Consider the following 25,665-nt stretch of genomic DNA (forward strand, 5'->3'; position numbering starts at 1 on the left):
TAATCAATATTCACACTCAAATAAACTCAGGGCATAATATGAACAAGAAAAATGTTTACACGGAGACTCCTTAAACGGTACAAGGGAAATAAGATCAGATGTTCCGGAAGAGTAAGCGTAAGTGCCGACTGTCGGAAAGGTAAACAACCCCTAACCCCTTCCAAAAATAGTTACTGTAAACAAATGTTATGTGTGATATACTTTGGCAAGAGTTTACAGGGGTTGGGGGTGGGGGCGTGGTAGGTATATTGCCTTCTGCCATTGCCTGGTCACGTGGGCTCTCCCGAGGAAATCCGGTTTCCTCCCATAAGGCATTCCGCCCTCAGAACCAACAATTCATTTGATTCATTTGTGAATCAATGAAATATAAAGATATTATGTAAGGAACGACAATTCTGGTAGAGGTTGAAGCCTGATATCTTCATTGTTATATGATTTCAAATTCGGCAACGATTTTGGATTATCAGAAAACATATTAGTGAATGTTTTCTTTGAAGAAAAGCCTTAAAAATCTGTTTTCAAATCTTTGGACTTTGGTGTGGACTTTTTTCATCATAAGCAAATTTGATCCGATGAAATCAATATCCGCCCAAAGCTTAAAACCTCAGACAAGCATGACAACAAGTGTTAAAGTTAAAAAAACTAAATTTAGATCTTTAGTGATAAAATGTTAATAATGTTAGTGAAAATACTGGAATTAGTTAGCCATTTGGGTAGTATATCGATACGATTGACGTCGCCTTAACAGATAACGCATTACATACCTATATGTATATATATATACTCTGCATACATTGGTTCTTATCAATAGTTACGCACCAAAAATTCCTTTACTCACGTGTATAGCAGAAACAGAGTCAAACCGAGATCCCCTTGGTAACGAAATCTCGTGACTATCAGAGAGTCAAATAGCTAGCCGGAGGAGTAGCTCCAGACTTCTCTGCATCTAAGGCGTCGATTATGTTCGTGCGCCTTACGCTTCTTTTTGGCGCCCTCGCCTTCGCCCGGGGGTCGGGCGAGGACTTCACATTTGGGACGTTCCCTAATGATTTCCTTTGGGGTTTTGCAAGTTCGGGGATGTTCGGTAAGTGATGAAGTATCGTATATTTATGTGTGTACTGTGTTTCTTACCTCTGCTTAATATGTTAAAGTTAGCGTTTAAAAAATAATTATGTATCATGTCTTCATAGATTAGAAGGGGGAAAAAAAGAAAAATAATTTCCACTAGTATCGTTTATTTTACACCTCTTTCGTGTAGTTAATAACTTTGAATGAGGTAAAATACTACTTTCATGTTAGGGTTGTATGCTACTCAATTCAATATAACCAACAAATGTACCTCCAATGGAAAGAGTTATTTATTGTGGAAACAATTACATTTTGTAAACATTAAACCTTTAAAATGTATACAGTCGATACGACTGAAGGACGACATTGATTTGCATGAAAATATGAAGTACAATATGCTACTGCATGCCTGCAAAGATGTTAAAACAGGACAGTAGAATGGCAAATGTTAGTCTTGTTTACGGTTATTGCATTTTTGTTTTGTTTTGTTTTTTTGTTTTGTTTTGTATTTGTTTATTGTTATTTTTGTCGATTCAATAGCAGATTAAAAAACAGCCAAAATCATACCGGCTGTAAAATTTCAAGCATTGGATTTAAGTTTAAAGTTAAAATCGTAAAAATGCGAATCGGAATGATTCTCGTAATAGAGCGAGACAGTGAAATCACTCTGACTAATTATCTTTATGGTATTTTACAGTCAGTAAGCCTTACATATGTACGAGATTGTATACTGGTCTGGAAGGATATCGTTCTGTTACGTAACCCAGACATCCCAGCTTCCCGATAATTCGAGTGCAAATAGCATTGCGTCGTATTGCTCGCGGGATATTGGGTGTATTTTTTTTACCAATAACACAATAAATCTTCGCGGATTTGACATAACCTTATCTCCCCAATACATCTGTGTGTAATCGCTAGGCTATCGAATCCGCCGTAATATCACATTTAGTTTTATTTGCCTTCAAATCTGAGTGCATGTGTACTAAGGTTAACACCTTATAAAACCTTGAAACGACGATGGATTTTGTTTATAGTGACAGAAGTGTTTATCTGTTTAACTGTTCTCTAAGTACCCCACTTATCGGTTTTCGCTGACAATGACCTTATTGTTATCTACACAGTAACACCAAAATTTACCCTAATTTTCCTACCAGATGTGAAAGTCACTCGGCCAATTTTGTCACCGCCCTTCAAAATCCATATCAAATCCGCCATTCAGCCCTGTTGGCTAAGTCCTTAGGGGTATTATGAAATATTTCTTCGGTTTATGGGGAATGTAAATTATTTTGATAACGATATGATTTCTCACATCACAGCCTTAATCTATGAATACATAAGGAATAGATGTTGTTAATTTACACTATTGACATTACCAACCCGAAGAAAATGTTCCAAAATACCTGAATATATATATATATATGAATAGATATTTATACATTATGACTAGACCGAACCTTCAGCCGTCTAAAACACCACTTTATTGTCTTAATTACATTCTACACATTTCAATTTTAAATTCTAAATTAAAAAGTGAAAATTTTTGATTAGATCAAAAAAGTACAGGAAAGTAGAGAATAATCCGTTGTAGTGCGCGCGGTATAAAATGTCTGACTTGATGTGTAATCAGACGGAATCAGTCATTGGACTTTTGTTAGACTAGACTAATATACCGCGATCTCACTCGCCAGGGCTCATCCTTTAATAGTGTTAGGAAGAGTATATACATATTCTGAATGATATTGAATATATTTGGATCTTCGCTTTCAAATTCTAAGCAGTTTGAACTGTCATGTTTTTGTACACACATGTACAATTTAAATCTCTTACACCCCTGAATGTAACTCAAATCGATCAATTAGATATAATTTTGTTTGGATATTTTGATTTATCACATTAAAATTTGACCATCGGCATACTGATTGAGACTTGCCAAGGGTGATAACTCCTATTCGTTTTGCGAGCAGATCTTCCGGAAACTGACTCGACAGGACAAGGGCATACACTTCGATTGGGTTTAGTTAAGTTTTACAACGTATGGCCTTAGACTGTCTAAGTGATATCTGAAGATTTATATCGGCCACTTGAACTACTTCGTTTTGTATTTGATTTCATTTTTTTCAAAATGACTATAAATTCACTTTTAAGGTAATTACGGACAGATTAAAGAAGCTTTGATTTAATATAAATGTCAGGATTTGATATGTGGATCTTTCGGTCGCTAAGTGACAGAACATTCGTGGGTTGAAGTAAACAGCAGAAGAAAAAAAGTTATAAGATGTATGGTATATATATTATAAGTATAGAGTAGAGAAAAATAATAAGCGACTCCATTTTTATTTTATTTTTTCATAATTTCATGACGCCATGTTTTTGTTACCTATGACGATATAAAGCCTATCTTTTAGGTACGCTATAGATATGAAATGAGTGTAATTGTATATTTGAAAAGATAATTTGGTATGAAATAGAAAAATATGTTAATCCGAAACAGTTCCAGCATTTCAATGATAACTTGATTTCGATACTTCGTATGTGTATTATAACGAATATATTTGAAGTCTTATCTAATGTATAAAGTTGGCATGCCAATAAATATAAATGTTCTTCAATTAATTTAAACTGATAGGTCAATCTCACCTGAATCCTGGTAACTGAATAAAAAAAATAAATAAAAAAATACCAACTAACAAAAACAAAAACAAAAAATAAGGTCGACCCATATTATTCCAGTCATAATTAATCAGCTCTAACTAAATACCATCGGCTCAGAATGTGCATCTTCGAATATTTCCGACAAAACTCGGATGGTTATCAAGCATGTCGTAAAAATATGAAAACGTCCGATAGGTTTGCAACAGCATGTTATACATAAAATTTCCAATGATGTTACATATAAGTGATGCAGACTTAGTGTTAAATACTGTATCGATTTCGCCTTCCTCCCTTATCAGTTTCGATGCTTCCTGTGCATACTTACATGTGGTTTATAAAATTTGTTGTCCTACCTTTTGAACATGTGGTTTATAAATTTTGTTGTCCTATCTTTTGAACATTGTGTACAACTCCGTTAAAACTTCGGTAGCATTTCTTAGTCGAATGATTCTTTTAAAAGGGTATTCTTCTATTTAATAATTGCTTACATCTTTCATGCGTTTTTTCAGTCTGAAGGTTTAGATACTGAACAGACACCAACACTTTAATAACAAAATATATTTTTCGTCTTCAGATAAAGACCCAAGCCATCATGTGTCGTCGGAGGAAATTGACAACAGTATCGATACAGCCAAATTCCTTGGGGTATTGAAAAAAAAATTAAATGTTTATCTTCGTCCAGGACAAAATCCTGTCTTGAATATACCTCTATCCATAGTTCTTTTACGTACTTTCTAAGTTTTAAATCATAAATTTTATTTAAAGTTTTAAATGAAAGAATTGAGAAGATTTTTTTAAATGACAAACTTCCTTACATTCTCTGGTTCAATCCTATCAATTTTAATGTTTGAAGAAAACATGCTATAGTGTTTTTTTTATAAAGTGACGTCATAAATGGTGTTTACAGATAAAGCGAGCAAAGAAATCACTGAAAACGATAATGTTTTTATATCATATTGGCGATATGCGAAGTGGCAAGCAAAACAAAAGGTATTATAACTAGAAATGAATATACGTTCCACATCTCTTTCAGGTCTCACATTATCACTTCGCCCTGAACTGGTCAGCGCTGGGGAAAGAAAAGAATATCCCAAGGGATAGCCCCATCTTGGTTTATTATAATCACGTGATCAACGCGACATTATCAGCTGGTATGACACCAGTGGTGACGTTACTCACAGGAGAACTTCCTGCTCATCTACAAAAAATTGGCGGCTGGCTGAACGCCTCTACCATACGTCACTTCCGGGACTACGCCAGCCTCTGCTTTGAAGAATTTGGAGATAGAGTAAGTATAACTTTGTTACTTTATAATCTATTTTGTTCTTTTAACTTTTAGTTTACTAAGCTAATGCAGTATTAAAATTCTCAACGATGCAAAGCATTTAAAGATGAGGCGAGTTAATTAGTGCACAGCAGATTAGTAGCTTTATTCTGAAATCTTATTTTTTTTTGTTTTGAGGGAGGGGGATTGCTGTCGGTCAGTTTGTCTTTTGTCAACTATAGCCTTGCCCATGACTATTGTACCGTAAGAGGTGCTTCCATATTTGGCTTGTGTGTTCCTTGTGACAAGACCTTTCCTATGATGCCAATTTTTTTTCAACAGGTAACCTTGACCGGGACCTTTGACCTACACTTGAAATTAAAAAAAAAAGTACTACAATGACGGCATTAGTGTTTCACAAAATGTGCAATTAACATATGTTTTACACCGTACAGTTTTAAAGTTCAGAATTTTGTTGCAACTTGGGGTATTGTGTTTCATAAACACATTTTTTTATTATTATCATTTCATCGGGGTACTCTAAAGTCACCAATATTCTTGTAAGGGAGATCACTCGTCGGGTATCTAGTTTATTGTCTCATTTTAAGAGTCCTTATCGGTAATATTGAGAACTTCACTATAAACTTGTGTGCTGATTTGGAAACAATTTGACGATCATAAGGAGCAAGTTTTCAGAATTAGGAGTTTTCATCAGTGACCTCTGTCTTTGGGATACCGCAAAAAACAACATTTAATCTTATCTCATTGTCCTTTGAATCCAGGGTAATCCCTCGGTTTGTTAAACATTTCCAGTTTTGTCGCAAACATACAATTAGCCATACCGATATGTTTTCTTCTGTGAAAGGACTGGGAACGCAAATAGAATGACTCTCAGACTACATTTTTTCACAATTCAACTAACAAGATTATTCCTTTTATAAACAAGTACAGGGAAAATGAAATATGACTATTTTGGACACGATTAAAATTGAGAGTATCTAGGTCAACCAGTAGATCAAACGACATGGTGGGTACACAGTGTATCACCTTAAGAAGGAGTTCTTAATGTAAAGGCTGTTTTCATAGAACATTATTGTTCCGTAGCAAACACTATTTACAGGAGTATAAATATGCTGACTTATCAGCGTAAGGGAAAAATAAAAAGTAAAATGTAATTTGAAAAAGGTGTGTTAGATAGATATTTGTAAATGTACTGAAATAATGTTGTATGTACTATAATCAACAAATTTCAGAGTGTGTCACTTTTCACGTGTGTGTCACATGCAAGGACGGACCTATATAACTGATATCCCGTGTACCGTGGTCTCTTATGACGAGTATCGATAAGAGTTACTTAGAAACGCATGTCCGGAATTTTGTGTCGCTTTGTTTATTAGTTTGACCGAGAAACACACCTTCCGGTGTAGCGTTGCTGAATCGAATGAACTTGTCGTTCGAGCTCCAAAGATAAAAAAAAAACATGACGATTAAAAAATGATTGAATTTAATTCATTCATTTTGAAATAATTATGATAACAAACTTTATGTGGTATTCGTGTATGGAAATATATATTTTATTCAACATCTCATTTTATCCAGCAGACAAAGGAGTGCTAGGCGGGTCCAGGGGCTAAAGTGTGGTTTCCATGTTGTTTTCAGCATACAAAATCCCTTGTTCATATCTTGGATTAGAATAAATGTGTCTTATACTTAATCTTCTATTGACATGTCGGGTACAAATGTTTATTTCTGACAATATTGATGAACACATTTCAGTATTTAATTGAATTCAAGATTTGACGTAAAACTTTGTTTTTGTTACAATGTCATAAAAGATTACTCCTATACTGAGGTTGACACAAAACCAAGGAATTCTTGAATTTCATTACTGATAGCGACACTGTGTATAGAAGTAGAGAGTTCAATTTACTTTACCAATTTTGACTATATTGAAAATTTCCCGTTCGCGGTTGAGAAAAGTTTCAAGTTAATGCTCAAATGAGGGATGGCTTTTTCGTTATTTTTCCCCTTTTGCACCTGGGGACTGTAGGATTTAAAAGGATTATAAGATTCGATGTATTTCTTTATCAAATGCAATTCTTACATGTATGTCGTGAATTTAAGGACCAAAAAGATCTTTTGTTCAATTTAGGTTGTGTTTTGCATGATCTCAAATGACATCCAATGGACCCTTTTGTAGTGTGACAACAATTCTCGCTGAAATGCACTTTGGTTAATGCTGCTGAATACATTGCAAAGTCCTCAAAACGGAACATCAGAGTAGTTTTTTTATGTTGACTGGCGAACACCTGCTTGCTCTAGCGCATAATTGATCTTATTACCTATTTAAGAACATTATACATTGCCGGGATATATTATCACTTCACGAAGTGTTATTTATTTGTTCTCTGATTGGCTTACTTTACGTCCAATCCGTGTGTGTGAGAGGGGGAGGGGGTTATGTTCAGTACTACTTTATCATTGCCCATCGTTATCAATATGTCAAACGGATTTCCACGTAACTGGATTCTACAGAATGTGACACTTCAGTTTTCGTTTTCCAGGTCAATTTCTGGGTCACAGTGCAAGAACCTTATTCCATAATAAAATCTGGGCTAGATGAAACTATAGAAGATTTTACTACTCTACATTCCAAAGCCACTAAAAATTTGATTACAGCACATAACGAAGTGTACAAGCTGTACAAAACCGACTTCGAACAAGCAAGGGGAGGTAATACAAAAAGAATATCCAATTTTGAAAAATAAAGACTTTTCGCTATCGGCTTGTGCTATTCAATGGTACTTTATCTCGTTATCCATAAGTTATTATTTATTTTTTTTTTTTTTTAATTTTTTTTTTTTGGGGTTTTTTTTTTTTTTTTTTGTTCTTTTTTCAATAAACTATAAATAAGTTGCTTTATCAGGATTTACGAAATAAAATACATTTAGTGAATCATGACTGGTCAGTAATGTAAAAGTGCATCAAACTGTCATTTTTTCTTGAGGACAATTTAAATAACTATTGAAAATTATTATCTTGAAACTAAAAATAAGCACAATGGACATCTGGTAATAAAGGTTGATTTTTGCAATCCGAAAATTTATCCTGACTCTAACGTGTACATTTAATGAATATTGTGATGATGTAATCAATATAACGTTACGGATAAATTCTGATGCAATTTAAAAGTATTTGGAATAAATATTTGTTTGAATTCAAACAATCCATTTCCTGTTGTAGGACAAGTAGGCATTACTTTATCTACCAGATGGTTGGAGTCACGTGAACCTCACGTGCATGCTGACGTGATGGAAACTTCTACGTCATGGGAGAGTGACGAAGGAGACTTGCTTTCTCAGCTTCTACGAAACCGTAAGAAATACTATACGCACGAAATTAAAGCATGTAAATATTTTCTACATTAAGGAAAGCTTGTTCATAATTGTATGATGTTGAAGATTGATTCCATTTTACCTAAGAAATCCTTTCCGATAGTTTTTTCTTCTTCTTCTTTTCTTTGACGTTTCAGGTTAAAAAATCAAACCATAGACATAACCCTAAATTGCCTTAATCCTAAATCATCAAATATTTCACAGAAATTAGCAGCATCAATTGAAAACTTGAAATGATTTGAAAATTACCTCACTAAAATTTCAGACACCACTGACTTTCTGGGTGTGCAGTACCATACGGCTGACCAGTCACTGTTGTCTGGACATGAAACAACCGATAACGACAGGTAAATTTTTACAAGTCATCAATCTTAAGATTTTGAAAATAACATGTTCTCTGGTTCTGACAAGTCATTGCTAGTCTTGCGTAAAACCCACTACCATTGATTCATGTCTTATCTCCCATTTTTTGATTGCAAGTACAATGTCTTATAGTTTAACTATAAATTAACACAGAATTAAGATACATATATAATATTATGTAACATACTTTTATTCTGTAACCATGTCCTGAAGACTAGACTAAACCCAATAATTGTCTTATTTAAAAGGCACTCAATGGATAGATTTCCTTATGTTTTTCAATGCATTTGATTTCGGGCAAGCGTTGTAATTACATTGCAGACAAAATCAACGCAGTTTTTGAGAAAAAAAATTGCTACAGACTAACACTGGCTGGTCGACACCGCTGTTGTGTCTACCGCCGTTTGCTGTTTTGATTGGATATAGTCGAGTTCGTCACGTGACCTTTTGGAACCTCATTTAAACCCGCCGCTTTGTTACGGTTGTAAAATTTTTCCGCATCGCGCATGCGCAAAGACGTCGTTTACACTCTGAGTAATAATGATATAAATTAATGTTGAGTCACTCATATTTTATCTTTATTTTTTGACAATTTTAAATAAATGGTTTTAATTTTATATTCAACAAAACGTGCACAATGTTTAACATATATTTGAATGTAATAATGGTTTTTATCAGTTATGAAATAATGAAAAGCTAATCATTTAATCGCTTTAAAGATTGAGTATTGATGTCGTGTCTCACTTTTTTCCTGCTCGGTTATCAGATTAACTGAGATTTACATATGAAAATCTTAATATCTTTATTTGGTCAGTAGCCGCTTTAAATCATTATATCATAAAAATTCGTAATGTGCTGCTGATAGAAAATATCAGGACAAAGATATTTTTAAAGATTGATTAAGTTACAAAAGTTTTCATAAAATGATAAAAATTAAATGAATAAATATATGAATAGAAAAATAAATTGAATTTTTGTCAAAAATGTTTTTCTTGACTTTGTTTCCGGTCTGTATGATAAAGGCTAGGTGTAAACGATACCCTAGTAGCTACACCTGCGATCACAGTGTATTCCTTCACGAATATCGAATATTTTTTACTTTCAGCCACAGTCAAAAATGATGTAACTTTAGTGTGAGAACAAAAAGTACACAACTTTGGAAAATGAAATGTGAAAAATCTCTAAGGTATAATACTTATTTTTAGACAAAAAGAAGCGGCTAGTTCTCCACAAAGTTTACGACAGCTGTTGAACTGGCTTAAGGGAATAGATCGAGAACTCCCATTATACGTCATGGCATATGACGCTTGCGCAGATGGAGCTATCAGCTCTGGGGATTTGGAGGGAGTGGAATGGTATCGCGACCATTTAGATGAGATATTAAAAGGTACCAAGGTGTATATAATGCTTTAGTTTTGATTTTTCTTAGCAGCGTTGAAGATTTGTATATTCATAAAACAGATGCTTTATTTCACTTTTAATCATTTTTAAATATATATTGTAGTTTTTTTTCAATTTCTTATTTATAAAAAGTCTCGCACTTGTAATTTTGTACAATATTTTGAGACTTACTTTTTGCGTTCATTGTACTATGTTACATTAAAAAACTTATCTAAATACTGTAGCCACAAAAATTATGTTTCACATTTGAAATGAAATTGAATGATCGTAAGAATTTGGTTTACTTCTTTAATTTCTGTAGCAATCACTATTGACGGCTGTTTCGGAGTGAAAGGATTCTTAACTATTTCTCCTATGGCAATGTATAATGAGATGGAAAACAGAATAGCTGGCACATCCCTACCGAAAGCTTTCGAACTGTACCTTCAACAGGTTGTCAGCGACAACGGATTCACAGAAGGCTATAACATGATAGGTGGTATGGCAACAGGCCGCGTTGCTAACGAAAACACCATGCTTTTTGGCAAATTTCCAGAGGGCTTCCGATGGGGAGCGTCCACCTCCGCTTACCAAATTGAGGGAGCATGGAACGAGGATGGTAAAATATTTTGATTTCTTCAAGACGTTGAAGAAGAAAGTGCTTATGCTCTGTTTACTTCTGAACACTTTCGTTTTTTTAATGCTGACTGTTACGTCTTCTTTTGTACAAGCAAAGATGGCATATGTTGACTGCACTAGGAAATAGCGGGGCCATGTATCATTTGAACAGATCCGTCCTTTTAAGTAATTGCGTTGAATTACTGACATTCCAATGTACAATATGTATTTTTTCTAACTTGAAGTGGAATCAAACAGTTTTTTAACATTTCGAAGAATTGTTTCATATACATTTATAGTTATCAACAGTCTAAACTGAAGGAACTAAGTACTCGATAGAAATAAGTTCTTCACTTTCAAACACACTGAAATAATGAGCATCTTTTAAAGATTGATTGAAATCGCATCTATTACAGGGCGTGGCCCGACCTTTCTGGACAGGATTTCGCATAGACACAGTAGTGGTGCCATCATTGACAACTCTACAGGGGACGTGGCGTGTGACAGTTACCATAAGTACATGGAAGATATCAAAATCCTAAGAGAAACAAAGGTAGGCAGATTTTCATTCTTCAACTGTGACACTTTTGGCGAGCAGTGGTTTTGCGTTAAGATTCCCTAGTTTTAGGCCCTTATCTGTGTTTGCATTATTACACTACACCAAACAAAGATAGTACCAGAGAACTATGTTTGAAAAAGGCCAACATTTCACGAAATGAATATCGATCACACTTCAATGAATCTGTTTCTGCAAAACTATAATTTTTCGTGGATTTCAAATTTCGTGGTTTCCCCAAAATGCACATTTTCGCTGACACTTTATTATTTTTGTTCAAACGAATTTAGAGCACCAATCAATTCAACGAAAATCCATCCCCCTACGACATTTAATTATTTTACAGCACACAAAGAAAGTGGTTATCATAATATCTAGATTTTATTTCCAGTATCGAGTTATAAATAGATTGTTTTCGACGATATTGTCAATTTTGATTTTTCTAACTCTTCTCCTAAATTACACAAGTTTAGTCCTTTAGTATCACTATGAGTCCTATAAAGACGAAACACCTGTATGATGTGATTTGAACCATTATTTGGCTCAAGTGTATCTTATTTGTATCGGACTGTTTTTTTCACTTGTCTGTTATATAATCCATATGACTGGTAAAATAGTTTAAGGTACAATTACATTGTATGCTAAATTAAATCATATGCGTCTGAAATAATGAAGTTTTAAAATTTTTGATATATTATTCAAAACCATTGACCAGAAATATTTTCCTTGCATTTTCTTCATAGGTGACGACGTATCGTTTTTCAATCTCATGGGGGCGAATTTTTCCGCATGGCGCCAACCACACCGTGAATCAGTTAGGAGTAGACTATTACAACAAGGTTATTGATGCACTCTTAGCTGCTGGAATTGAACCTATGGCCACCATTTATAAATATGACATGCCATTGGATCTGGTAGATGCTGGTGGATGGACAAATCAGGATACCATCGAACATTTCAAAGAATACGCAAGAGTCTGTTTTCAGGAATTTGGAAGCAAAGTAAGACATTCATTTAATAAATAAATAAGTAAATAAGATAAGATATAAAAAAAATCAGCTAAATTAATCAATGATTAGAAGATCATATCTTACGATAATTACCAACCAATTTTTCTTTCTGATTCAAACAAACAAAGTCTCATATTAAGTATCTTTCATTTCAGTTAAAAATATTCTTAAAAGTAATTACAGGCGGCGCTTCCGATTTAATGTAATAATAAATTGTAAACACTATTGGAATTAATTTAGGGTTTTCTTCAAAACGCATGGGAAATAACAAGATAAAAATCAGATACTAATTAAAATGTGATAGTTTGCTAAATCCTTAATTCACTGTAAACTGTCTTGATTCTCTCATAACTCAAATATTTATTCAGCCTTTTCATCGATAAAAATTCAGGACTAATAAATACAGAGAAAGTGGTATAAGTTTACTTTTCCCTGAAAAGTGAAAAAAACTAGATTGAAAATGTTACACTTCTTATTTTCATATTTTTGAGGCATAGATAACATCACTCAGGACTATAAATATTCCACTCCGTTTTCACATGTCTATCACTGTTATGACAGTGTAACACAGCCTGCCAAATTTGACAGTAAATATTCAAACATATCAAAATCTCATGGCCGATAAATTATCATTAAATGCAATCCATACAGTTTTACATTATGCAACAATCATGTTTCAAATTATTAAAAAAAGCTCACCTCATTTACGTTGTGCAAAAGGTTTGCCCTGAAGACAAATACAGGAAAACAATTCAATTTGAAATGTTTTCTCATTTTTGAATAATTAAAGGTGAAGACATGGTTTACCATTAACGAACCGTATCTGATGAGTCAAATGGTATATGCTGACAATGGTTCGGGAACAAATGATTACATCGCTGCTCACAACATGATCCTGGCCCACGCCGAGACTTACCGCATGTATGAGAGAGACTTCAAGCCCACACAAAATGGTGAGTAGCTTGTCATTGGGAATAAAAACATCCTCATTGTCAAGCTATTATCTGATTGGGTTTGTTAGTGTCCTCTTAAGTGTACCGTTATTGAATGAAAATTTTCTGGCGGCTGTTTTGGTTTGTTAGTAAGTGCCCTCTTACTAAATGATAATTTTCTGGCAGCTGTTTGGGTTTGTTAGTAAGTGTCCTCTTACTAAATGATAATTTTCTGGCAGCTGTTTTGGTTTGTTAGTAAGTGCCCTCTTACTAAATGATAATTTTCTGGCAGCTGTTTGGGTTTGTTAGTAAGTGTCCTCTTACTAAATGATAATTTTCTGGCAGCTGTTTGGGTTTGTTAGTAAGTGTCCTCTTACTAAATGATAATTTTCTGGCAGCTGTTTGGGTTTGTTAGTAAGTGTCCTCTTACTAAATGATAATTTTCTGGCAGTTTTGGGTTTGTTTTGTTACTAAATGATAATTTTCTGACAAGTGTGCCCTCTTACTAAATGATAATTTTCTGGCAGCTGTTTGGGTTTGTTTTACTAAATGATAATTTTCTGGCAGCTGTTTGGGTTTGTTTGTAAATGATAATTTTCTGACAGCTGTTTGGGTTTGTCAGTAAGTGTCCTCTTACTAAATGATAATTTTCTGACAGCTGTTTTGGTTTGTCAGTAAGTGTCCTCTTACTAAATGATAATTTTCTGGCAGCTGTTTGGGTTTGTTAGTAATTGTCTGCTTGTTGAATAAGTTTGTCCTGGATACGAATATATTTTCATCAGTCTATTTACAATTACATTGAATCATGCAGTTCTGCCTGCTGCCTATTCAATACTAAATGTGAGATTAATCACCAATTACAGGTATCATCAGTTTGCTTTTGTCTTGATTTATGGAAGACGTCTTTCATGTTCACGTACGACAAAATATTTGTATATGCATTCCAAAGCTAAGTTTATCTCTTACAGAGAAAAAAGAGAGCAGTTAACTGCTAGATGTTGCTTATTTCTTTTGACTTATTTTATGTTTCCTAAGAAAAGTTTAAAGCAGAATCCAGGATCGTATTCCACTAACAAGAAAAAAAATACCGGCGTCTCAGCGGAATCATAATTCAAATACAAATCCGATGAAGCTAAGGCAAAATATAAAGGAATAAACATCCACATAGAAACCGCTGAAACAATACCAGAAGAATAAGACAAGACATTTTTGTTTACATACATTGGACAGCAAGAGGTAGATTAATTTGTAATGTCGTGCTCTGTTGGCTGCCTACGTTGACAAAGCAGTGCATTCAAGAACTAAGTTAAAATGTGCCAATACGACATAAGGACCGGATTGTCCTTAATATGTATATACATATTCAGTTGGGCAACAGATACACATTTGGAATTAGACAGAGTATAGCAAAACGTATGCATTAAACTACATTATACAGTTGTTTCGTTATTTTTGACTTGTCAGTGATCTTCAGGGCCTTAATTTGTTTCTGCCGAGGGGCGACTGAGAAAATTCAAAACTGGTGCAATTTTCGAAAAATCATAAGGATATGGGCATCTCCTATGTCTTTGTGTGCATTTATAGTTCAGTCGCTGTATTATTCAATACTTCGGACGTACTTAAAAAAACCTTAAGATGCTATCGTAATTAGAGCGTGACTTCTATATCAATTTACTGTTACATATACACGTATCTTATAAAACTGTTAACACTGATTAAATCATTTGATAGTTATTGTAACGTATAATATTCTACAAATTAAAATCGTAAAGTTGAGCTGAAACTTGAATTTAAAAAATACATGTTCATATGTTTTAGGAAAAAATTCATGAACACTTTTGCTCACACACAAAGTCGTAATGAATGATCTTCCCTGTGGTAAAATCTATAATAAATAGATAAATAATTTTATTTTATTTCAATCAGTCGATGTTAAAACATTCTTTCCTGGAATGCATCAATAACATAGATACATAATGAATACCTAAATTTCCGAAATACTTCTTCACGGAATCACGACAAGTGTGGGAGTTGACAGTTATATTCGAATGTTCAAAATTTAAACTATATCAAAAGCAGACGTTTGTGCAATTTTGCAATATGTTGAGTTAAACAATTTACAAAATTACATGCTGTGTTCCATTTTGTTTTAAAGGAATAACGGAGACTGTGGCATGCATATAGTGTTAAACACAGTCTCGGTCGCTCATTAGACAGAGCATGACGTTTGGTTCGGTTGATGGAGCTGTGGAATATCCCGCTTGAGATCGGGGTTCGATTCCATTGTGTATTTTACCCTATTTTATTACATGCCAATCCATTCTTACTTATTTTTGATATCTATTCATAGGTCAAGTAAGTTTAGTGCTTTACTCGGAATGGATGGAGCCGAAAAATGCTGAAGACCCCTCGGATATCGAGGCATCGGAGCGAGCGATGCAGTTCAAGCTCGGATGGTTTGCAGAGCCAATATTTGGTAGCGGTGACTACCCAGCTGTCATGAAAAGTCGCGTGCCTGAGGCTAGATTACCAGAGTTTACAGATGATCAACGTTCAATGATCAACGGTAGGATAGAACTAAGTGTTATTTTTAGATGTCGATGTTATACAATATTTGAAAGGTTTGATAAAACGTGTCGGAAAATATGAAGAAAGGTATTATTGGTAAATACTGCCATTCTGATGTAATAAAATGTTTTCGAATCAGTGATATATTTACCTATTTAAGTGGATATTTTAATGTAACCCTAACTGCCAAGTGTAAAAGTGACCATGCCACATGTTGCAATAGGTAGGCTTGTCGATCTACCGTAGTAAAGCCCCATCGAACAGCAGGGTCAGTTCTAGAATGGATGGCCGCTTCGTTGTATTTGTGCATGCTACATTTGGTGGTCACAAACCAGCCTCAGGGTGCCTCAGACAGCAAGAGAAGCACAATTTTATTGTAGACCTGGTGGGAACTTTGGGGTCTATTCCTAAGGTGACACCACTGTAGCAATAAAAAGAGCTTCAAACCGAAAAAGCTGAGGGTAAGGGGGTGGTGTTTGTATTGTGGATAATGTGACGGCAGGTCATGGATGATATGAACATTGCGACTGTCTACAGACGTATTTTAAAGTTTGTCCTTGTGCCTCTGCTTTTTGAGTGTAGTGTTTATGTACCGAAGTATAGTAACGTCGGGCATGATCAGCATATTTAATCAATGGCTGCTCCGTTGGGTCCCGTCGCACGTGACATTTTTACGTAAATTCAGGAAATGAAATTATGATATATGTATTCCGAAAATGTTGGCTGATTTGTGAAAACATGATGAACAAGGAGATAAAATTTCATATAGAAAAAAATAGATAAAACCTCTTACACTTATCACAACGTTAATGTATTGCAGCAAGTTACTTTGACAGAATTTTTGTTGAATATATGGCCAACATATGGTACGTCTTATTCCTAGGATCGGCCGATTTCTTTGCCATCAACATTTACACCGCGGCTTTGGTAGCATCTGCCGATCCGACCGAACTGAAGACTACATTCGAAAAAGATGCTGGTTATGTTCTCAGCGCAGATCCCTCGTGGAAAGTGTATGTATATAATTAATTATTTGAATATCCCATAAATTCAATGTTATCCTCTTAAAATAAGAGCGAAAATTACATAATACATGCCGTGACTTCATTTGATGTATTTCATCAAATGTGATCATTTGGTTTTAAATTATATTTTCAGTTTCGGAAAGGAATATATTCTTCCTGTTATAACCCATTATAGACAACATCCTGATCTGTTTCGGTCTTTGTCTGGAATATTCGACTGTGAAAAAATCTTTAAATTCATTGCAATAATATCTCTGATATTTTGATGTTTGACAATGTATATACAGTTAAATTTCGTCAATATAATCCAGTCTAGTTTCTTGTTTCCATTTTCAATTGATATTTCCTTGGAATAACACATTATACTGTCAAATATGTGACGTGTTTAGTTTTCTTGTCGAAATATATACTCTTTGATTTTATAAATGAAACATTTTTTATCCATTTCTTTCTACAGAAAATGTGGAGATAGAATGTATTCAACCCCATTCGCCGTACGTAAAATGCTGAACTGGATCCGCACCAAATACGGAGACATTCCAATTTTGATAACAGAAAATGGGGCATGTGATCAGAGGGATGGTATCGTTGATCCCGATCGAATAGACTTCTTACGAAGTTACACCAACGAGGTACTGAAAGGTAGGGACGAATCTTTAAGATAAATTATTGAAACAAATGGTGAATGACAATAAAAAGCTGTTAAGGTGAAATGAATCTCATTTTAAAGGAAATAAGTCAATAAATCGTAAACGTTTGTGATATGTCTCCTTTCAAATCAAAGTCACCTGGTAAATTGTCATCAAAAACAAAATTATGAATTCACAGGGCAGGAAGTTTTGAACCGAATTTCTCAAGCTGATAGAATCAATGCTATAGATACCACAACTTTTTCATTATCTATATGATACGAATGTAAAACTTTTTTTATTTTTCCAAACTTGTCGTTATGAATGAACATGTATCAGATGACACGAAAATGAAATAAAAATTAAGTAAGATTAAGACATATTGTTCTTCCTTTCTTTGAAGCGATACTCATTGACAAGATAAATGTAACAGGATATCTTGTTTGGAGTATCATGGATACCTTTGACATCACTTTTGGTTACCAAAATAAATATGGACTGTATCACATCGACTTCAGCGACCCTAGTCTGACTAGGATTCCGAAGCATTCCGCCTCCTTCTACCGACAACTTGTGTCGGAGAGTGCATTCCAGCATGGCTATCCTGGAATAGGTGGACGGGGCGTAGCTCCGGAAATGGAGAATGAGTTCCTGTATGATGTTTTTCCGGATGATTTTGTTTGGAGTTCCGCGACAGCAGCCTATCAGGTTGAGGGAGGCTGGAATGAGGATGGTAAGAAAAAATAGGAAACAAAATGGGAATTTATGTAACATTCTTCTCTTGATGATGATGATGATGATGATGATGATGATGATGATGATGATGATGATGATGGAGGAAATATTGTGTCAAAACTCGTCATGTACTTTACTTGTAATTGATATTTCAAATGTAAAAAATGTCGGGTTCAATTCTGTGTGGGTTGTTTACATGAAATAGTGCATAAAACTGATAAGCGAATAACACTTTTAAATACAACTTCAAAATTAAAGTATATATAGTATAACCATACAGTGAATACGGTAATGTAGGGAGACAAGAGCGGAAAATCGAAATTGACCAAAACCAGTGCCAAAATGAGAAAGTTAAATAAAGTTTGTTCGATATAAAGCTGAACCTGTTTGATGCTCGTTTGTTTACCTGAAGGTTCCCTTGTTGTACACCCTGTTCTCTTTTTACTTGGATCGACCTAGATTTATATGACAGATGTCGTCGATGATGCAGAAGATGTTTACTCTGCTGGAACACCTGGTCTTATTCTCTTCATACTTTTGGAGGAGTCAGGCAAACTGAAAAATTTAAGACTCGCTTTCATCATCCTGTCGTATAATGAAATGTGTGACATAAGTAAGGTATCCAAACATCCCGGTGGCCATCTGTCTATAGGTGTAAAATTGTAATATTGTTACTAGGTCGTGGCCTGTCCATCTGGGACGTTTGGGCACAGACTCCAGGGAAGACAGCCAATAATGACAACGGCAATGTGGCCTGTGATAGTTACCATAATTACAAGGAGGATATCCAGCTGCTTAAACAACTCGGGGTACGAATTTATGTGATAACTTTTACATTGATGATGATTTCCTCTTCAGTGTTGTCCAAAATGCTTCTAACGAAAGAAAATATTCCCAGCTAATGCATTTGATTTTATTGACGACATTGTCGTTATCAGACAGACCATGTCATTAATACTAAGGTGTGGTTTCCATGGTGTTGAATATTTGTGTTCCCATAAAACCTGTCTGTTAGAAAATTTTTGTTGCTCTGATTTTAAATTGTTTAGGAGACAAGTTTTTTAAATGACAGATTATTAGGATATGCCACAAGATCAATATTTTCTATGTTTTTTTAAAAACTATCTAGATCTTAAAACTTAAGTATAGCTGAGATTTTGGCTATTAGAATTAATTCAAAATTATTACTGAAGATATACGTTGCCATCGTTGCAAGAAACAACAGTTGATTCATATCAGACGTGAAACTTTTCACTTATTTTCATGAATCGCCATGATAAATCGTTACTTGATTCATTATAAAAAAATTCTTCTCACTGTCAAATACTATCCGTTAAATTACATGAAAATATAAATGTGATCGAATTCACATTCTCTCCTTTAAATGTAATTTCCTATTATCGATCTTCGTCTCTAACTCATATTTCAAACTGTAAGAAATCAATTTGTAAATTTTGGAAAACATCTTGTTTGATGGCTACCATTTAAAATTCTATGCTACAACACTACCTAAAACGTACTGAAACATATCGTCATCCTACATCACAATACTTGCTGATATTCATGGCGGTTCCGTGCTCTCATTTGAGAACGTGTGATTGCTTACGCGGATAGTCAAAGATTGACATGAAGCAGAAAACGTTTTCTCTCCATCACCTGGAATTGTTCTTCCTGTAAACCTTTTCGATGGTCTCCTACCAAAATGTTTCCTGATCTCATATTTAATCCTTGTTTCATTGATTCTCTGGCCATTAGGGAATTTCATCATTGATACATCCTTGTCTTTTATTTTTAGTTCCGTGAAAAACAAATAAAAAAAGTAAATTCAGTTTCTGCCACAAATCTATACTGCTAAATCCATTGAAAGTAAAATTTCATCATTACGAGAACTTTCACTAATACATTAATCAGCGATATCAATTACTTTATTCCCAACCTTCTCTCCAGGTTTCCCACTACCGTTTCTCCATCTCATGGCCACGTGTTTTACCCGATGGAACTGTGTCCAGTGCGAATCCCAAGGGAATCGAATATTACAACAATCTAATCGACGGTCTGCTGGCAGAAGGTATCCAGCCAATGGTCACACTTTACCACTGGGACCTTCCACAGGCTTTACAACTCAAGTACAATGGATGGCTCAATGAATCAATGATTGACATTTTCGCTAACTATACAGATTTCTGCTTCAAACAGTTCGGAAACAGGGTATGTTTTTAGTGGTTTTAAATTATTTTTCTCGTGATTGAAATGTTTGCCCGTGATTATGTTTGACCTTAGAAATTGGAAAAATGATTACCTTAATCGTGTTTTTTTCGTAATATAATTACTCTTCTCTATACGCCAGCGGTTTTTGTTTTGGCATCTTTTTACTTGACACTCTTTACATATTGAAAAACTTTGCAAATATAATAAGACGTTTGGTTTCCATTTACTCGTATACTTCATTTTGAACTGTCTGTTTCGAGGCTTCATCGAAGTGGAAAATTCCATAAAACATTACAATGTGATGAAATATAAGTAATCAGTTTATAATATAAGCAATACAAATCCTTGCAATATATCAAACACATGGTGGACACCTTCAGCGACGATCCTTTTCCCTGGCCTTAAATAAGATGTGCGCCTATCTTGATTGGAAAGGTTTAGAAAAACAAAACAAAACACCATGTGGTTTAAAAGAACAGGATATTTGTTTTTTCTTTATACAGAAAAGTTTTAGGTCAATGTTTTCCCAACCAATCAAGTAATCGAGATCTCTCCGTTCGTTCAGCAATCTAGGTTTCTCGGTTTTGTTAACTATTTCACCAAATTGAATTTCCACACACCGCAATAACTTCAGTTAAATATATTATGAATGATTGACTATCATTGTCTTTAGCGGTTTTATATACCAGGTAGACAGCAAATTCCTGTGGTAGTGTCAGAACCATTTTAGTTCAGTCGAATTTGATTTCAAGTAACATCGGTCATTCAGATTGGAATACCTTATTGTATTAAGCTGACTTTGAAATTGTTCCCTTAATGATGTTTCCGGCATTTCAAAGAAGGTTTTGCATCGCTGTTCTACTCTCTATTCCCTTGTAGTTAAATTTGATCTTTTTAGCATTATTTTTTTATATGAATATGATATATGTAATATCAAACCATGTTCTTTCATGGTAACTATTTTGATTTCAGTTCTGCGTGTTGCAATTAAATTATTACCAACACACAAGACTATGCACATATAGTATGACTGATTACTTTATTTTTGTGGCTGGTAAATAACAACGTATACATTTATCACCATATTTATTGCAGAAAAAACAGAGACACCAGAAAAATCTAGTTTAAGTGTGTATCTTTTGAGTGTATCTTTACAATTGCGTGCATTGTCTTTATAAAAAGCCAGACTCTTCAATGATTTACAGTATATATACTGTAGTCCATGCTTTAGGATAACGATGTATGAACTAATATCTTTATCAATAATACATTTTACATCGTGTTATTCTTTGATGAACACCGTTAGGTAAAATTCTGGATTACCTTTAATGAGCCTTGGATTGTGTCGTGGTTGGGGTACAGTGTAGCCGTATTTGCTCCGGGTATGTACGGACCTGGAACTAACGCGTACACTGTCAGTCACCACCTGATCCTGTCACATGCAAAAACCTGGCAAATCTACAACTCCACCTACCGGGAAACTCAGAAAGGTAGGGACGATAATTTCTTATATAATTACTTATAGCGTTGCATCTTTTTTTCAACGCTGAATGACGATAATAAGGGTGATTTAAAAAGAAAGTAAAAGTGTAAGTTTTAAGTGATTTGCTTCGTTAGGGTTAGGGACATGGATACAGGCACATGTACAAGACACACATTTTTAGAAAGCTTGCTCTGCATAGTCATCTATAAGAACTCAGTGGACAATAAACTGCCATTTGCCCTATGTAAAGGAAACAAATACCAATTTCAGCTTATAAATTATCTTACAGAGCCTCTTAGATTTGTCGATATCGAAAAACGTATCTAGAGGGCTGATTACCGTTTCGTACTAGCCAAAAATTAATTTTGATGGAAATAATAATGTATATGTAATGTATGAAAATATATTTACAGGACAGGTGGGTATAACGTTAAATGCTGGTTGGTCGGAGCCACAGGACCCTTTCAACCCCTCCCATCTTGAAGCTGCAGAGAGGGCGACCCAGTTTGACTTCGGCTGGTTTGCTAACCCTCTCATTCACGGAGACTATCCTGATGTCATGAAGTCGCAAGTTGGAAAGAAGAGTGAACTGCAGGGTTTTAACAAATCACGACTTCCGGAGTTCACAGCCACTGAAAAGATGATGATAAAAGGTTTGCATTCAGGACCATCCGCCAGATATGTATATTTTTTAAAAACCTAGGATTTTGGTAACGGAACAATGTCAATATAAAACTTCATTCAACAATTTATTTTTATCCTTTTTAAGGCGCGACAGATTTCCTTGGACTCAATTTCTATACGTCTGGCCTGGTCCATCCTGATGTGAAAGACATCAACGATATAAGTTACGACGCGGATAAAGATAACGGTGGTTCCATAGATCCGAAATGGCTGGGGTGAGTTAGTCATTTCTAAGTTATACTTAAGTAACTGATGCATGATATAGACTTCTACTTGGCGTTCATTTTCAATCGTAAATATTGAAAATTACGACATTTATCGAATAAATAATTAAATTTTATTCAATTATTTGCTTTACTGTATCTTAATCTAAAGTTGCATTAAAATGTGCTGTTCGCTTATGAACATGTGTATTTTAAACAATCTTATTTTATTACTCTGAAAAAAAAACGAACTTGTTTATTTATAAGCAGTCTTAAAAATTCATAACTGCACTAAAACTGATAAAGTACCTGATTCAGTTTCTGTTAACCTATTATATCAATGTGTTTTAACTCATTTAAGAACAGAGAATCAACCACAACTTAAAAATACTTTCAAAATATAACGAAATTTTCGTAAACAAAAGGTTGTAAGATACCGTCACTGAAAAATAAGTGACATACTCAATACACGAGCGTCGCTTGTAATCACACACACAAAAATCCGTTTCAAGGTCGGGGTCAAACTGGTTATGGGTGACTCCGTGGGGTATCCGGAAAATGTTGAACTGGATCAAAAACCATTATGGAGATACGCCAGTGTATGTGACGGAGAATGGTGTGTCAGATCGGAATGGGTCGTTACCAGACGTACACAGAATTAACTACTACAGGTCGTACATTAACGAGGTGCTGAAAGGTAATTAAACATCATATATGAATTTCAAATGTTGGTTAATATCAATATACGTACTTAATTTTACACGATCAAAGAGTTTTTGGTAAATCACTGCGAAGAAAGCTTTGGATTGGTGTGATTAACACAAAAAATATTTTAGCCCAATACTTTTAGCGAGAAAGTGCCCTCGAAAGATTTTCGCTTAAACATACAATTTACATGGTAACAGTACATAAGTAACAAAAATCAGTAGATGAACAGATATATAAATGTTAATTTTACCCTAAAATTTCGATAAAAAAACGCGGTTAATTTTATTTAATAGTAAACAAACGAAAGTTTACTTAATACGAAACTACAGGTTTATTTTCAGGATAGGCCTACGTTCGAGTTTGGCTTATTTTCGAGTCTGTAGGGTATATAAAAGCATATTACAAACTGAATTTTAAAGGAAGTCGTATCAATGACGATGAGGAATAGATCTTTTTTATTCCATGAAATAAACAAAGATCAAGTTGAACATCTATTTAAGCGGAAGTGATAAAGATTGTAATCAACAAACAACATATATTGAAGGAACGACATATTATGAATGATAAAACAACAGATAAAATCTGAAGATCATGACATGTTCGGAAGTAGGTTGTATCGGAAGTTATTCTGATTTACAGCTCGAAAACTCGATCAAGTCAATGTAAAGGGATATACAGCCTGGTCGCTGATGGACAATTTTGAATGGGGTAGCGGTTACGACGAAAGATTTGGCCTTCACTTTGTCAACTTCAGCGATCCTGCTCGATCCAGAACCCCAAAGGAGTCGGCCTTTTTCTACTCTCAGGTTATCAAAGACAACGGTTTCCGGCGAGGTGCTGTAACGGCCCCTGGCGTTATAACTACCATTCCTTCCGAAAATGAGTTCATTTATGGAGAGTTCCCGCAGGATTTTGTATGGAGTGCTTCTTCATCGGCCTATCAGGTTGAGGGAGCGTGGAATGTGGATGGTAAAATAACTTTGTAATGGTATTATGTGATGTTGTTTTCTCAGAAACATAATTAATCAATAAAACTAGAATTTAATCTTTACCTCGAAATTAATCCGGCAATCTTAATATACATATTTTACTTTAATACGAAACTACCAACATAAATATAGATCTGATATAGTAGATGAGCATGGACATTTAATGCTTCTTGCTTATCTTCAACTGGAAATCACCTTTGGATCCAAAACAGGAAACCACTCATTTTTATGTAAATTTCTGAAGAGATCATCGACTTATTAAGGAAACTTTCTTACTGCTACCTGAAACTCTTGGTAACAAGAACGAATTTTTAGTATATGAAAGAACCTCCTTGGAGATGACGAAAAACAGTTATATTTCACTAATATGTAACTTGAACTTTACAATAAATGTAATAAATTAGTGTTAATTTAATCTGATATTTAATTAATCAAGTTTTCGAAGATTTAATTAAGCCGAGCAGATAAAATGAAGTCAGATTTAAGATATTTTTATGAAAACTTTGACAGGTTTTAAAAGTAAAAATCGGGAGAACAAAATTAAATGAAGGTAGCCGCGTTACGGTGCCATTTTCTGATTACGACACAATGTCAATGTTCTTGGTATAGCGTCATATTCGATTTCTGACTGGTGTAGCCAATGAAAAACGCTAAAGGGTATATTACACTGGTGACAAATTATTACATGGACGAATTCACTGGATAACTGCCGGATTGTGTTAGATATGTCCTTAATCTTGAGAATTTGTATAATTACAGGACGAGGTGAAAGTATCTGGGATTCCTACCTTCACAACCACACAACAAAAGATAATGCTGATATTGCTTGCGATAGTTATCACAATTTCAATGAGGATGTTCAAATGCTTAAACGACTTAGAGTGAGTATCATGTGATCTTCAAATGAATAAAACTAGATCTGATAGTTCAAGAAGAAGATATCAAAATAGTCCGTGAATGGGAAATGTTTGCTATATCCCACAGCTTGTCAAAATAAACGACCAGTTATGATGTTATACTAGCAATAACGTTATATTAATCCTTCTGCATAAAACGAAGATTGTATTTGGAACTCTAGACAGCGGTAGTCAAAACCAACAATTCTCTATAGAAAGTAAAAACGATTAATAATAAACTTTGTCAGTCATCGGACTGATATTTTTTCTATATCCATTTTCCTCTGTCAAACGTAAAA

At 34.5% G+C, this 25,665-nt stretch overlaps 1 protein-coding gene across 1 annotated transcript in view; it reads left to right on the top strand.

The window, feature by feature from the left end:
- The first annotated feature begins 960 nt into the window (after window positions 1-960).
- The window catches only part of LOC132544951 (uncharacterized), a 58,103-nt gene continuing 33,398 nt past the window's right edge, over window positions 961-25,665 (top strand). Inside the window, exons 1-23 of the mRNA XM_060208615.1 lie at window positions 961-1,084; window positions 4,295-4,365; window positions 4,754-5,008; window positions 7,549-7,717; window positions 8,228-8,359; window positions 8,645-8,726; window positions 9,948-10,129; window positions 10,445-10,741; window positions 11,157-11,293; window positions 12,040-12,297; window positions 13,097-13,259; window positions 15,589-15,804; window positions 16,690-16,819; window positions 17,289-17,473; window positions 17,864-18,193; window positions 18,874-19,004; window positions 20,143-20,403; window positions 21,710-21,893; window positions 22,300-22,539; window positions 22,656-22,785; window positions 23,286-23,470; window positions 24,121-24,450; window positions 25,230-25,351. Of these exons, the coding sequence (XP_060064598.1) occupies window positions 961-1,084; window positions 4,295-4,365; window positions 4,754-5,008; window positions 7,549-7,717; window positions 8,228-8,359; window positions 8,645-8,726; window positions 9,948-10,129; window positions 10,445-10,741; window positions 11,157-11,293; window positions 12,040-12,297; window positions 13,097-13,259; window positions 15,589-15,804; window positions 16,690-16,819; window positions 17,289-17,473; window positions 17,864-18,193; window positions 18,874-19,004; window positions 20,143-20,403; window positions 21,710-21,893; window positions 22,300-22,539; window positions 22,656-22,785; window positions 23,286-23,470; window positions 24,121-24,450; window positions 25,230-25,351 (4,314 nt within the window). The remainder of the gene's footprint in view (window positions 1,085-4,294; window positions 4,366-4,753; window positions 5,009-7,548; window positions 7,718-8,227; window positions 8,360-8,644; window positions 8,727-9,947; window positions 10,130-10,444; window positions 10,742-11,156; window positions 11,294-12,039; window positions 12,298-13,096; window positions 13,260-15,588; window positions 15,805-16,689; window positions 16,820-17,288; window positions 17,474-17,863; window positions 18,194-18,873; window positions 19,005-20,142; window positions 20,404-21,709; window positions 21,894-22,299; window positions 22,540-22,655; window positions 22,786-23,285; window positions 23,471-24,120; window positions 24,451-25,229; window positions 25,352-25,665) is intronic.

The sequence above is a fragment of the Ylistrum balloti genome, unplaced genomic scaffold (genome assembly GCF_031769215.1).
Source record: "Ylistrum balloti isolate Yb309-2 unplaced genomic scaffold, AGI_CSIRO_Ybal_v1 Utg369816, whole genome shotgun sequence".
NCBI classification, from domain to species: Eukaryota; Metazoa; Mollusca; class Bivalvia; order Pectinida; family Pectinidae; genus Ylistrum; species Ylistrum balloti.